Consider the following 14246-nt stretch of genomic DNA (forward strand, 5'->3'; position numbering starts at 1 on the left):
AAGTGTGACACATTACAAATGAGAATTAGAGATTAACTAGGATAAGGGTTTGGTTTAGAGTTTAATTAAAAATTTAAAGAATGAAAATTTATATTTAATTAAATTAATTGATTCAATTACTGTTAGATTCTTTTTTTTTTATAAATCCTCGCCAATTTTATAATTGGAATCTAATTATTTAATTCTTGACTTATTAGCAAGCCACTTTATTAAAAAGCCAAAGGATAATTTCCCACCCAAGGTATGCTGTTTTTCCAAGACTTCTCTCATTAATTTTAAAAATTATATTTATCCACCCGTAAACTGTTAAAATTAATAGTTTTAAGAGTAAAATCATTATTTTATTTGTATTATAAAAATAAACTTAAATTTAATTTAATTTTTTCTCATAAACCTTAAAAACTAATAATTTTTTCAATCCAAGTTTTAAAAAGTAGCATTTTTTCCTCTAGGGTTTTTAATTTTTTAAATTCAATTTCTCGACGTTGTTTCTTCCTCTCCGACGTGATCTCCTTTTGACGGCTCTCCTGAGAGTGGTTGTCGATGAAAACGAGTTGTCTTCATTTGATGATGACTCTCAAGAGAGTCATCGGAAGGAGACCACACCAAAAAGAAAGAGACGTCGCTTGGAGGTTACCAGAGAGAAAGAAATAACATCGAAAAATTGAATCTAAAAAATTGAAAATTTTAAGGGGGAAAATATTATTTTTTAAAACTTAAGTTAAAAAAAATTATTAGTTTTTAGGGTTTAAATAGAGAAAATGATATAACTAACGGATTCAGTTAATTTTAATAACCTATGGGTGGGTAAAAAAATTTTCAAAGTTAACGGGGTTGGGTTTCTGGGGGAAGGGGGGTTACTTTGGGTGGACCATAGCCCTTTGGCCTTATTGCAAGCAAACAAAGTCAAAGCCTCGAGTTAAAGAAATAATACTGAAAGCTCCCTTCGTCGCCACTACTTTTCTTTTATTAAAATATTATTAATTATATAGATATTAATTCAACCAATAACCAGATAACTCTGTTCTTGGTATTATCATGAAGGTCAAAACACCAGTTCCTACCCAAGGTTTTTTGGATAGTATTTTCTACGTTTTAAGTTTTCAAAGTCTAAATTTTCACCTATTATTGTTAATAAATTTTATCAACTGGAAGGATAGAATGATTATTTCACGTAAATATTTATATTTATATTTATTCTTTCGATTTTCTCTTTCTTTTTTATTTTTTTTATTTTTTGCTTCCAAAAGTTTAAGAGATAATTAATTTTAAAAAAATAATATTTGGAATGTTAATAAAAACTTTGGAAAAATGCAAAATTTCTTTTTTGAAAATTTAAAAATTTAATATACCTTTAATAATTTTAAAATAATTTTTATATCCTTAAAAAATTGACCAAAATAAAAAAAAAAATTAAAATAAGTTAAAGTTTTGATTTTTTTTTTAGTAGTCTAAATAATAAAATTTTAAACTTATAATAGAGATGATAATTTCAGTTCGAATTTATGGTCTCTGATTTTCCTTAACCCTAACAAGAGAGGGGATTTTTTTATAGAAAAGATAAAAAATGAAAATGAATAAAATCTTTGTAATCGAAGATAGAGATACATGTGTCTCTGTCTCCATCCCCGTTTGCACTCCTTTATATAATATATTTGTTTAAAATATTAATATGTTTTTATAGTTTTAGATTATTTATGTTTTTCAAATTTATTTATATTTTTATTATATATATTAAGTTAGTTAATATATGATATTTGTAATATTTAAAATAATGAGTTTGTTTTAATTTTATTGAAAATTGTTAAATATATTTATATTGTATTTAAATGATACAAAAAAAAATTTTCTTAGGGGGATGGGGAAGAGATGGGGAAAGAATGAGAAAAGGATAAATAATCATTGTCATTCCTGTATTAAGGGGGAGGAGATTGATATACCCCCTTTTCTCTCTCTGTTGTTATCTCTAACTCATAAAGATATATTAATAATTTGATATTTATATGAAATGTTATTAATAATTTTATAATTTGAATGGAAATGATAAAATCAGTTTTTTATTAATTAACTTTTTGACTGTTAAAAGTGAATGAGGGATGAAATTTAGTTTCTTTAAAACTCAATGGAATTGTCCATTCATCGTACGTTGGGTGGGAAACTGTCATTTGGTCTGATATGAATTACACAACAAACAGGAACTCCGCTTCACTGCACTGAGCAGTGCGCATACATGGTGTGTGTGTATGTATATATATATATTTTTATTTATAGATTTTAACATAAAAGGTGTTTTGGGCACCAAATCGTTAATGGAGTTTCCCTCAATTTTAGAAGTCCCATCATGCCAGCTGTTCACTCTTCTCTTCTTCCTGCTACACATAGCTTAGCACTCTGTTTGTCTTACTATTTCTTTCACCTCCCTCGTGAAAATATTTTTCAATTTCACAGACATAATTTTTAGTTTTTAGAACAACCCAGTAGCCATAATGTCTGATTATTCGTTCTTGAACAATCAGCTCTCCAAGAGAACCTCCATTTTCGGGTTACGTTTGTGGGTTGTTCTTGGCATATGCGTTGGAGCTGCTATTGTTCTTATACTCTTTCTCATATCTCTCTGGTTCACTTCAAAACGGAACAACAATAATTCTAAACGACATAACAAAACATTATCTCTTAACAACAGCAACCCAACCATTCCAAACATTTCTAGAGAAATCCAAGAAATCCAAATCGAGGTTGATCCCAAACCGCCAAACCCTGACTCGCCGGAGCCCGACCCAATTTTGCTTGAAGACAGCCCTGTCAATGGCCGTAACAGAATTCACATTGAAATCGGGAAAGATCACCTGATTTCGTACCCGGAACATGGCGCCGGGTCCTATCACGGGTCGGGCGAGGTCCGGTCTGGTGATCAGGCGCTGGCGGTAATTGCGCCGGAGGTCTCGCATTTGGGATGGGGCCATTGGTACACTTTGAGAGAGCTTGAGGTGTCAACTAATTGTTTCGCTGATGAGAACGTGATTGGTGAAGGTGGCTATGGAATTGTTTACCGTGGCGTGTTAGAGGATAAAACCAAAGTTGCTGTTAAAAATTTGCTTAACAACAGGTGTTCATTGCATTGATGGTTTCTAAAGTTAGTTGTGTTAAATGTTTTAGTGTTGCATGTAGTTCTCATAAAGGTTGAAGAGGCTTTCTTTTTTTTATTGCAGGGGGCAGGCTGAGAAGGAGTTTAAGGTTGAAGTGGAAGCAATTGGCCGTGTGCGGCATAAGAATTTGGTGAGACTGTTAGGATATTGTGCCGAAGGAGCTCATAGGTATTTTACATTCTGAATTTTGCATCTTTCACATTGATACTGAGCTTTGCACGATTGAATTTTCGGGTTGTTTTAAATTTGATCATTTGTAATTTCTATGCCATGATCTCGCTTGTATTTAATATACTTGGTTGCGATAGGATGCTTGTATATGAATACGTTGAGAATGGGAACTTAGAACAATGGCTTCATGGAGATGTTGGGCCTTACAGTTCTCTAACATGGGAGATTCGGATGAATATAATACTTGGAACAGCTAAAGGGTAGGCTTTGATTTGATATAATCTTGTGAGCTTCTGTCTTTGGTTCTTAGTTGATTGCTATGTCTGAATTTTAATGAAAATGTACAGGCTAACGTACCTCCATGAGGGCCTTGAACCAAAAGTTGTTCATCGTGATATTAAGTCAAGCAACATTTTGCTTGATAAGCAGTGGAATCCGAAAGTTTCTGACTTTGGTCTAGCAAAGCTTTTAGGCTCAGAGAGGAGTTATGTGACAACTCGTGTGATGGGAACATTTGGGTTAGTTGAGCTATAACAGTTCATTTATTTCTTAACATATGAGATAAATGATCCTGGCCAATCATTAGGAATGACAACTATCTGGTTCTGTTTTGCAGGTATGTGGCTCCAGAATATGCTAGCACTGGAATGTTGAATGAAAGAAGTGATGTATACAGTTTTGGAATTCTCATAATGGAAATAATTTCCGGGAGAACTCCGGTGGATTACAGCCGTCCTCCTGGAGAGGTTTGTATATGCCTATTTGATTACCTGATACCATTGTCTTATTCTTCCTTTTTCTTCTTTTTGGATATTCTCTGTCAAGTTCACATTTCAGGTGAATCTAGTTGAGTGGCTTAAGACAATGGTAACAAACCGAAATGCAGAGGGCATTTTGGATCCTAGGTTGAAGGAGAAGCCTTCTTCAAGGGCACTGAAGCGCGTGCTTTTAGTAGCTTTACGCTGTGTGGATCCAAATTCTCAGAAGAGGCCAAAGATGGGGCATGTAATACATATGCTCGAAGCTGATGAGTTTCCCTTCCGCGATGTAAGTTCATGATCTTGTCTGCAGTAAATTATTCTTACTACTTTCTTAAATTCCTTTCTCACATATCTATGTTTTTGCCGTGAACTCGTTCAGCATACATCTAGGGCTTGTTACTGTTGGATGTTTAAGCAAGAATCAATATCCTAAAATTAGATTGGAACAGAAGTTCCAATAGGATTTTTGGTTGCACTTATTTTACCTGGATCTGGTGTTTTATAGAATGCAACATAAATTTATGTTGACTGATTGGATATCGTTAAAATGTCAACCAATGATGTGTCAGATATGAGCTGTGTTTCCTCTTAATTGTTTTGGTTTATTTGAAGGTCACAAAACTTAAGATAGCTTGGGCATTATTTAGAAAAAAAAAAACTTATGATGCATCAGTTTTATGGTTAAAAGAAATCTGGGATTCTGGCTCCTGGATATGTTGTATATATGTCAGTGTAATTTGGGTAGTTAAATTCAGATCCTTAGCACATAGAAAAGCTCTTAGCAGAAATTCCATTTTATGTTTGTTCCATGCATGCTTTCTCAGCTCTCACCCATGATTGCTTACATGATTTCAGGATTGTAGAGCGGCTAGGGAACATGGGTGTCTACAGCGTGATGGTGTGAGGGCTAGACTGAAGGAGAAGGGTGTAAGTGAATCAGGTGACAGTAGTGGATATGAAAGTAATGCCCAAACCAATAGGTCATCGTGGAGAAAGCAAGAACCTGAAGAGCAGTAGGCAATTGCCTTGCCACATCTTTTGTAAGGTGAATTGACACTCATTTGTTTGCCTTGTTCTCCATATTACTCATTTCACTTGTATGTGTAAATTATATCATTATGATATTGTGCTGTTTTCAGATTTTGTAGCATTCTGTCTTAATCTGTATACCATTCACTTTGTATTTGATGCTAAGTACTCCTTCTTGATAATTTATCATCTAACTACCATAGAGGATTAAGTGTTACAAAATTCCATTGGTTTGCACAAATCTTCAGAATGAAAAAGATGAACTTGAAATTTGCTACTTTTTTGCCCTATATGCGTATTGATGTCAGGTTCTGTCAAGCTCTCTAAACCATTGGAACTTAATAATTTGAAAAACTATGAATAGAGATTACCTTGTAGAGCCATTTTCACATGGGTCTCAAGTTTCATAAATTAATGCAACACAATTTGAGTTTCAAAATGTCACTTTTCTTCATTTCTTTTGATGAATGCAATTCTTTTCTCTATTCATTATTTCTCTGATAACTAGATTGCCTTTGAACAACTAGGATGAAATTCAAAGTGATTATCTTTTGGGGAAGCAACTTATTTCCTTTGAATTATTTTCTATATGAATCTTTGAGTACAGATAAATCAACTTCTTTGACTGTATGGTTCAAGCATACATACACTGACACATATCAACACTAAAGTTACATGTGCCACTCTTTGTATATATCAAAATCTGACTATGATATCTGTCACCGACAAGAATGACAAAAGAGACTGTCACATCATATTTTGCCTCTCAACGGCAAAAAAATCTCGGTTAGATTACATCCAGTTATATACTGATCCATGGAGGCAGCACCATTGCGCTTCAAAAGACTAAACAGTTTGGTGCCTTGTTAGGTGGGGATACAACTTGAAATTTGGGTCGCACTAGTCACATATCTTTATAAGGTTGTGGGGCTTGTTTGTTATTAGGCAAATCTTGGCAGCTAGAGCCTTTGGAATCTTTGGACCCCTCCATCCATGTCTGTGTTGGCCAGTTTACGAATTGCAGAGTTAAGGGTCGTGGTACTTACCTCACTCTATTTGGCCTGCTCCGTCTCCTTTGTTGGAGTCCATAGATTTTGTATCGTTTACTTTTTGACCTTCCATTTATCAAGAGTTTTATCCAAGGTTTTTACTCTATACCCGTATGTTGGATCTCATACTACCAATCAGTGACCTTGAAAATAAGCCTAAAAACTTTTTTTTTTTTTTTTGTCATAAATTAGAAACATAATTGCTGGTCAAAAATGTTTTCGGCTGGCGACTATCAAGTGTACTTGATGAATTAGCACTGCCGACTTGAATGATGTGGTTGAGTCGGTGGATCCCAGTCTCTGTACTCGAGTAATTTTGGTAAGCCCACGACATATCTCTGCTTTTGACTGTTAATTATCATACCTTTTGGGTGCCAATGCCATCTCTTACCATGAAAAAAATTCAGCCTTCTTTACAATTAATGTATACATTCTTTTCATAAAATCGAAAGGCCAAAGGACTTGTTTCCATCCAAATTTTACTCTTTTTTTTTCAAATAATCTTTCGTTATTCTTTAAAAATCTAAATATTTATCAATGATTAAAATTAATAAAATCTAGTAGTTTTAAAATTTTATTCTTTTAAATCTTAAAAATTAATAATTTTTCCCAATTCAAAAGTTATAGTTTCCTACTAATAGAGTTTGTAATTTCTTCCCTTCCTTCTCTAATAACTAGAGTTGGTCAGGACTTTCAATTGCCTATCCTTTTTACTTGTTGTCAACAACCTTAACTGAAGAAATACAAAAACGATAACAAATCGATGGATGACTGAACACAAATTTTAAGGCTATTAACAAACGAATCGGCCACAATTCGGTTGGATTAAGAGGTGGGAACACAAAGGCATTTAGCAGTGCTTCCATTATGTGAAATAAAATGTAGGGAATGACTTTTGAATGCAATATAATCCTGCACCTTCTATTTATACCCAAAATAAAATTGTAAATTATTGGTGAAGTTGTAAATTTACAGGTGACAAAGAATTAGAGATAGATATTTAATTGAATGGAATTATTAAATATGAAAACAGGTCATAAAGAGGTAGTCATTGAACACAATGGTCATAAAGGGAAAGGGAAAGTTGTTAGCTTTAGTGGCTAAGAAGACCTATTTTAACAGTTGTCTTTGAGTTTCATATTACAATTTTCTTAAGTTCTTGATTACATATTTGTCTTTTTCTTTTGTTAGGATTCTAAGTGCAAGGTATGAGACTTAGATTCCACATTGGAAAGTTTGAACAACTAGTGTGGGGTTTACATGACCTTAGACTCTCTCATCTCAATAGCTAACTTTTGAGGTGTGGTTCTCCTAAGGTTTATATCAACTTTGTACTTTGGTTGCTTTGGAAAAAAAAAAAAAGAAGGATTATCCTTGAGTTTCATATTAAAATTTTTTAAAATAATTAAAGCTATGATTTCTCTTTTTATTTTCTCCATTTTTCAATAATAAACTTTGATTTTTTTTCGTTTTTTGGCAGAGTGGCAAATGAATCTAAGTGAGTTGTTGGATGACAGGGAGCTTAGCTATAGCATGAATATCTCAACTAGACAATGAGTGAATTTTCAGGAAACTTCACAACAACAAGACTCAGAGCCAAAGAAACCTGTGGCGATTATGGTCCAAGGATTATTGGTCTATGACCGATGAAGAAGAAGGCAATAATGGTTAAAGAAAGTCTTGCACGTTTTTAAGGATGATGTTTTAGGTTCAAATCAAGAGAGACAGTATATAAATAGACAATGTTGTGATAATGGGCTGACTTGTTATATCGAATGTTCCAAACTAAGCTAAAAGATTGTAGACCGAGTAATTTTGACTTTTGCAAAGGTATGGAAAAGCTTGTTGCATTAGAAAGTTATTCTAATCTAGCTTTATCTTTGAAGAAAAGGGCCTGGTTTCGTTTGGCCTGAAATGCTTCTTGTTTACCCACAACTTCCTCTTGAAATAACTAATCAATCCCTCCTTGAGTTGAAATAAAGTTTTGAATGTAAGGCAGTTAAGTTCTTGGAAGAGTACGACATTTGAGAATTTTAGTATTGCTCAAGGCTCTATCTCATCTCTGTTCCGTGTGACCCCTAAAAGCCCAACACGTTCGACCAATTGAAAAAATTCCCTTCCATTTCCAAATGGGCAAGATTGCATATTTCAGTTAGTTCTAAAAATCCAAATAATTGTAAGGTGCTAGATGGGATCCTTCCTCCGATTCTCTCGTGAGTACCGATAGAAGCTTTAAAGTCTTCTGTCACAAGCAAAGCTCTTAAGAGGGGAAGAAACTATGTGCAAGGATGATTTCAAGTGCGATGATGATCATAAAGACGTCGAGCTTATGATCTGTTGAAATCAAAATAAAGATGTCTTATTTAAATGATTTTGTCACAAACCTTGAACCATTGACTTATTGATGGCGATGATGATCATATAAATATTTATTCAAAAAATCGCAATATTCTGAGATTGACTGTGATTTAGCTAAATTTCAATGGACCATGATACGGCTTGATACTGTGTGGTTATGTTGATCAACCCAGATGAGAGAACCGTGTATCATTCTTGGAGCTTCACTGTCACTCTCCACGCTTAGAACAATGCCCTGCTTCTGATTTTTTTGAGTGAATGTTAAACTGCTGGGCTCTACAATGATACTCATTCCAGTTGGAAACTCCAAACTTGCACGGTAAACTGATCCTTCTTGCCCCACATTCGTAACAACCCTGCTAAATTTTTTTGCGGTTTCGTATGACAATAAAAGAAGGGTAATTTAGGTCATCAGATGGCTCTTGGCTACAATTCCATTGGCTTATTCGAAGGACAGTTTTCATCTGCCTGTCAGTGTAAAAAGCACGGAAACGCACAGGTGCGTTTCCACGAATCCGAAGCGTTTCGGTTTCCGAAACGGCCCGAAACTGGTATGAAACGTTTCGGGGCCGTTTCGGTAATTTTAGATAAAAAGGAAACACATTTCTTTAATCGAAAGAGTTTCCTATGCATACCAGGATTCTGAAAGTGTATCATAAATGGATTCTTGAAAGGATTTTGAAAGTAAATAACAAAAATAGTTTTCTGTGCGTAATATTTTTCTGGGCGTCTTCTTCTTTGCTGTCAATCTCCTTTACCGTCAATCTGCTGGGCGTCTTCTTCTCTTCTTTGCTGCCTGGGCATCTTCTTCTTCTGCTGGGTGTCTTAATAAATTAATTTGTTCCAGCAAAAAAATGTAAATTTTGGCAGCATATATAATACTGGATATTAGCAGAGAAACTCACCAAGAAAGCATAAAAAAGCTAATTATAGAACAATGTATGTTTTTCAAAGAGAATGAATGTTATAGGAATTAGTAAAAATGAAAGAATATAAAAAAAATCTTTGAAACAGAATTTTCTTTCTGCTTGTCCTCGAGATTATCGCTGGAAACATTCATTCTCTATTAAAATATGATAACATTCAATATATTTTAAAAATATATTGATTTATATATATGTTTATTTTTCATTTTAAAAGATGAATATATAAATATTAATTTAATTTATACATACATGTTTTAAGAACTTGAATTTATAATTTATTTTTGGCATAAAATTATTTTGTTATATGTTATTTTAAATTGGTTAGAAAAAATCAATTGTTATATTTTTTTAATTAAAATATAAGTTATTGTATTTTTTATAAAAATTTCATATTTATAAAAAAAATCTTATATTTTTTATATTTACACGTTTCTCTATGTTTCAGTTTTTTACTTTTTTAAGAAAATACGTTTTCACATTTTCGTTTCCACATTTCCGTTTCCGTGCTACCTGCACAGGAATTCAACATAATCTTGAAAGCTTAAATCATATATAAGTCCAGGTTCCATGGCTTTATTTGGGTTTACATGACCTGCCCAAAATCTATTGGTGTGGCAGGAAGGGCAGCCATTTCATTTTTCAAAGTGGTACCAGTGTTGTCAATGGTGTAAGCTGTGGTCATTATAGCTGATCGAATGGCTGCCGGGGTCCACTCTGGATGGACGGCTTTTAGTAAAGCTCCAACTTCAGCAACATGGGGAGCAGCCATTGATGTGCCTGAAAGTAATGCGTAATCTGTCACCAAGTCGTAGTTGCCAATTTCATTGAAAGGGATAATAGGTGAAAACGCTGCCAGCACATGAACTCCCGGAGCCAGAATGTCGGGTTTTAGAATACCCGGGTTGATCGGGTCTGGACCTCTGGAAGAAAAGGAGGCCACCTGAGGAGCTGGTTTTACACCAACCTCTGTCAAAATGAACTGCATATTTTTCACCTTTGGTTGACTCTCCTCCATCGCAGACTGTCGAAGCAAAGCCCCGGAAGATGTTGGCAGTGTCATGCTGGGAATGTTGTATTCACTTGAATCTAAATCTTAAAAATCTGTAAAGAAGATTGCCGCATATCCCCCTGCCCTCTGAACCTCCTCCAGTTGGCTGTAAAAGTCAGTTTCGGTGGTGTTATCAACAGAGGACAATCTTTTCAGTCACCTCTATTGGATCCAATGCTCTCCTGCTGCATATTGCTTTGTTTTTCTCTTTGCCATGGTACAAAGGTTTATCAGCAATGTAAATGCTCTGTGGGAAATATGATATTCCTCTAAATGTTAAGCCATTTTGTAGGGTGACTGACGCATGGAAACTCCGATCAAGCGTGCCAGCTCCAACAGTCGTGATCCACGGTGCTCCGTTATGTGTCGTCCGATGAAATCCATCATTTCCTGTAGCACAGACAATTAAAATTCCTTTCTCAATTGCTGAAATAGAAGCAATTGCAATAAAATCCTGGAAATAAGGTGTTTGCTCAAAGCCCAGAGACAATGACACTATCAAATCCATCTGCAATTGCTTGGTCCATGCCAGCAAGTACATCGCTTTTTGCACTCAGATACGTGTCTGTTGCCCAGAGGACCTTGTACATGGCAACGTGTGCCCGTGGGGGCTACTCCTCTTGCTGTGCCTTTTGCATATCCAAAGTGACTTTCACCGTCTAGAAAGTTACCAGCTGCTGTGGATGACGTGTGAATCCCATGACCATAGAAGTCTCTTGGTGAGTCAAAGTCATCCTTGGAGAAGGGCTATGTTGTTTTAATCCTTTGCTAAAAGATCGAGCAGACTCAAATAAATAAGAGTCTCATATCTAATAAATTTAAGTAAAATAAATAGTATATAAGTGTTATGGATTGAACCTTAACTAAGCCAATTAGTTTTGTGTAATATGGGTTTTAATCTTCACATTTATAAACTCAATTTATATTTCCGATATGGTATCAGAACACGAGCCAAACGGCAGGTTTAACAGCCTAAGTGTTCTTGAATACTAGTGACAATGTACTCAGCCAAAAATCAATTGAGCCGAAAGGCAGATCTAACAGCCTAGGTACTTACACATAAGTGGGGGTGTCTCACATCTAATAAACTTAAGTAAAATGAGTGGTATATAAGTGTTGTGTTAGGATCCCAAATGCACGGTATGAGACTTGGATCTCACATTGGAAAGTATGAGCAACTAGTGTGGGGTTTATATGACCTTGGGCTCTCCCATCTCAATAGCTAGCTTTTGAGGTGTGGTTCTCCTAAGGTTTGTATCATTTGGTATCAGAGCCATCACCATGTCTTCCAGTTGCAATCGTGCGGCGCGGGTGGTGACGCCGGCATTGCAGTGTTCGCCTGAGGCTAGCAGGGCGCTAGCGCACAGCCAGCCCGCGTGGGCGTCGGGGCTGCGGAGCGTGGTGGTATGTTAGGATCCCAAATACAAGGTATGAGACTTGGATCCCACATTAGAAAGTATGGGCAACTAATGTGAGGTTTATATGGTCTTAGCTCTCCCATCTCAATAGCTAGCTTTTGAGGTGTGATTCTCCTAAGGTTCGTATCATTTGTTGAGACTCAAATAAAAAAGAGTCTCACATCTAATAAACTTAAGTAAAAAAAAAGAGTTTCACATCTAATAAACTTAAGTAAAATGAGTGGTATATAAGTGTTGTGGATTGAATCTTAACTAAGCCAATTAATTTTGTATAATATGAGTTTCAATCTTCATATTTATAACCCAATTTATATTTCCGACAAGCACCAATGAGCTTCCTGTTGCGGGCAGAAGGGCTAAATGCTGTGCCATTTTCACACTTGCCCTTCCATTTTTGAGGCAGTGGCGGCATTCCGTTGTCATTGAAACTGTCGCTCTCTGGCCAGATTCCAGTGTCAATAATTCCTATGATGACACCTGCTCCACATGATGCAGCCGGCCATAAGCCAGAGTTGCGATTTAGTCCAAGAAACTTTGGGGAGCGAGTGGTGAGTAGCCTGCCGAAGGCCTGTGGGTACGTAGCAAGGTGAGCTGAAGATTTCTCAATTTCAGATAATTGGGAAGGGGTCAGCCTAGCACTGAAACCATGGATGACATGATTGTACTAGTATAATAGCATTTCTTTAGCGTCAGCAGAATTTGACAATGATTTCAAGATTGACAGGTGCCATGCCTCGTGGATTATGGAAGATGCAGGCTTTTGAGAATGGTCCATGTGAATGATGTACGTGTGGTAGTCATCACTTTTTGACGCCGCATTGCTGATTCCCAGTTACAGCAGTAGACAAAGCAATACATGAAGCAAAAGATGACAGGAAAACATCTTTTTACCCATGGATGAGGTGCCTAGGAGATTGATGAGAAGATACGAAAAATTCGGAAAGTTATAATGCAATATAAAGAAACCATTTAACCTTGTTAATTACAAAACATTAACATAATTCAATGTTTTTTGCCGTCGACCGATTCGACAGTAAGTTCATGAATGGATGCATTTGTACTCTGCGAAATGGTTTGAATATGTTTGGTTGTTCTAGTTAGCATCGCAAATATTAGCCTCATTTTTTCATACAGATATGGACCAGTCCTTTGTGGACAGTACTCAGCAGACAGTAAAGTTGTTTCTCTATTTACCTCTTTCTTTCCTGTAGATCCCAACAGTCAAAGCCAACTTTCCGAAAGGAAGCATAAATGTAAACCATCCAATTTTAATTGACAAAACAATAACCATGTCGCTTTGATGCCGAAGGTCGTCCAATGGTGACCGCAAGAGTTATTAACATTAGAATCAGCATTATTTGTGAAGTTATCTGTAACATTTTCCCTGCCAATTTTGTAATATTTTGATTTAATACACTTTCCACAGAGTAAAAATTTATCTAAGAGAGTTATATTTACCCTTTTACATAACTTAATGTAGAGTTATTTTCATATGTATCATTTGTAACATTCTGATTAATAATGATTTAATCTGTTGTAATTTTATTTTTATATTTACAATCCAAAATATATTATTAACAAAAAGGTTACAGGTATTTATTATGTGAGATGTTCATCCATACCCAGTATTTTTTTCTCATGCTAATTGACGTATGATTTGACTATAAAATTATGCATGTAAACGATGACTTCCTTTTGAGCCAGCGAACAAAATAGGGGTATTGGCCGTATTGCCATTACCAAAGTCATGTCAATATTCGCATATTTCTCTGTGCATTAATTCTGCCTCAAGCCTGAAACATCCTCTCTTTATAACCAGTACCCAATGAGTTTAAGAAATTCTTTTAGATTGCAGTGACTGGCCCAAGTGTCCATAATGCTCTCTTTACTTAGAATTATAGCCTTTTAAATTAAGATGAATATGCAAATTATTTCTCAGAAAAAAGTCCCCAGTCTTCTATAAAAGCATGGCAGGTCTCTTGTAATGTGAAACTATCTATTGGGTACATTGATATCAATATTAAAATTTAAGCTTTATTTTTCTTCCTCAGGGAAAAATTAGCTTTTTTTTTTTTTTAAAATTTAAATAGCATTATGAGATTGGGATCATGTCTTTGAATTGAAGATGCTATGACCTGGATAATAAAATAATCAGTTCTTGTTGGGATTATCTAGATGCTTTCTTCTTGCTGTCCCCTAACTTGATAAACATCGAAGGAAACAAATCAGTCTGAATTAAAAATGGAGATTCAGCCACAACTTTACTGGCAGTTCTGAAGATCACTCATGATTTGGAATCATTTATATTAAATAATCTCTGGAGGTCGATTTGCCACTAAA

General features: G+C 35.2%; 1 protein-coding gene and 1 pseudogene across 1 annotated transcript; one reads left to right on the plus strand and one right to left on the minus strand.

Moving 5' to 3' along the window:
- The first annotated feature begins 2270 nt into the window (after positions 1–2270).
- On the plus strand, positions 2271–5289 carry LOC123203356 (probable serine/threonine-protein kinase At1g01540). The gene is made up of 7 exons (XM_044619697.1): positions 2271–3106; positions 3210–3314; positions 3455–3577; positions 3665–3835; positions 3934–4063; positions 4155–4364; positions 4934–5289. The coding sequence occupies exons 1-7, from the start codon at positions 2487–2489 to the stop codon at positions 5093–5095; spliced, it is 1521 nt and encodes a 506-aa protein (XP_044475632.1). The 5' UTR covers positions 2271–2486; the 3' UTR covers positions 5096–5289.
- Positions 5290–9946: 4657 nt separating this feature from the next.
- Positions 9947–12681, minus strand: LOC123202919 (annotated as a pseudogene).
- Between the last annotated feature and the right edge of the window lie 1565 nt (positions 12682–14246).

The sequence above is a fragment of the Mangifera indica genome, chromosome 19, assembly GCF_011075055.1.
Source record: "Mangifera indica cultivar Alphonso chromosome 19, CATAS_Mindica_2.1, whole genome shotgun sequence".
NCBI lineage: Eukaryota > Viridiplantae > Streptophyta > Magnoliopsida > Sapindales > Anacardiaceae > Mangifera > Mangifera indica.

Bases quoted from the DNA above. Each gene is read 5' to 3' on its own strand.
- LOC123203356 (XM_044619697.1), top strand. From the start codon at position 2,487: ATGTCTGATTATTCGTTCTTGAACAATCAGCTCTCCAAGAGAACCTCC. The intron at 4,064-4,154 runs GTTTGTATATGC...TTCACATTTCAG, and splicing joins ACAGCCGTCCTCCTGGAGAG to GTGAATCTAGTTGAGTGGCT. The intron at 4,365-4,933 runs GTAAGTTCATGA...ACATGATTTCAG, and splicing joins ATGAGTTTCCCTTCCGCGAT to GATTGTAGAGCGGCTAGGGA.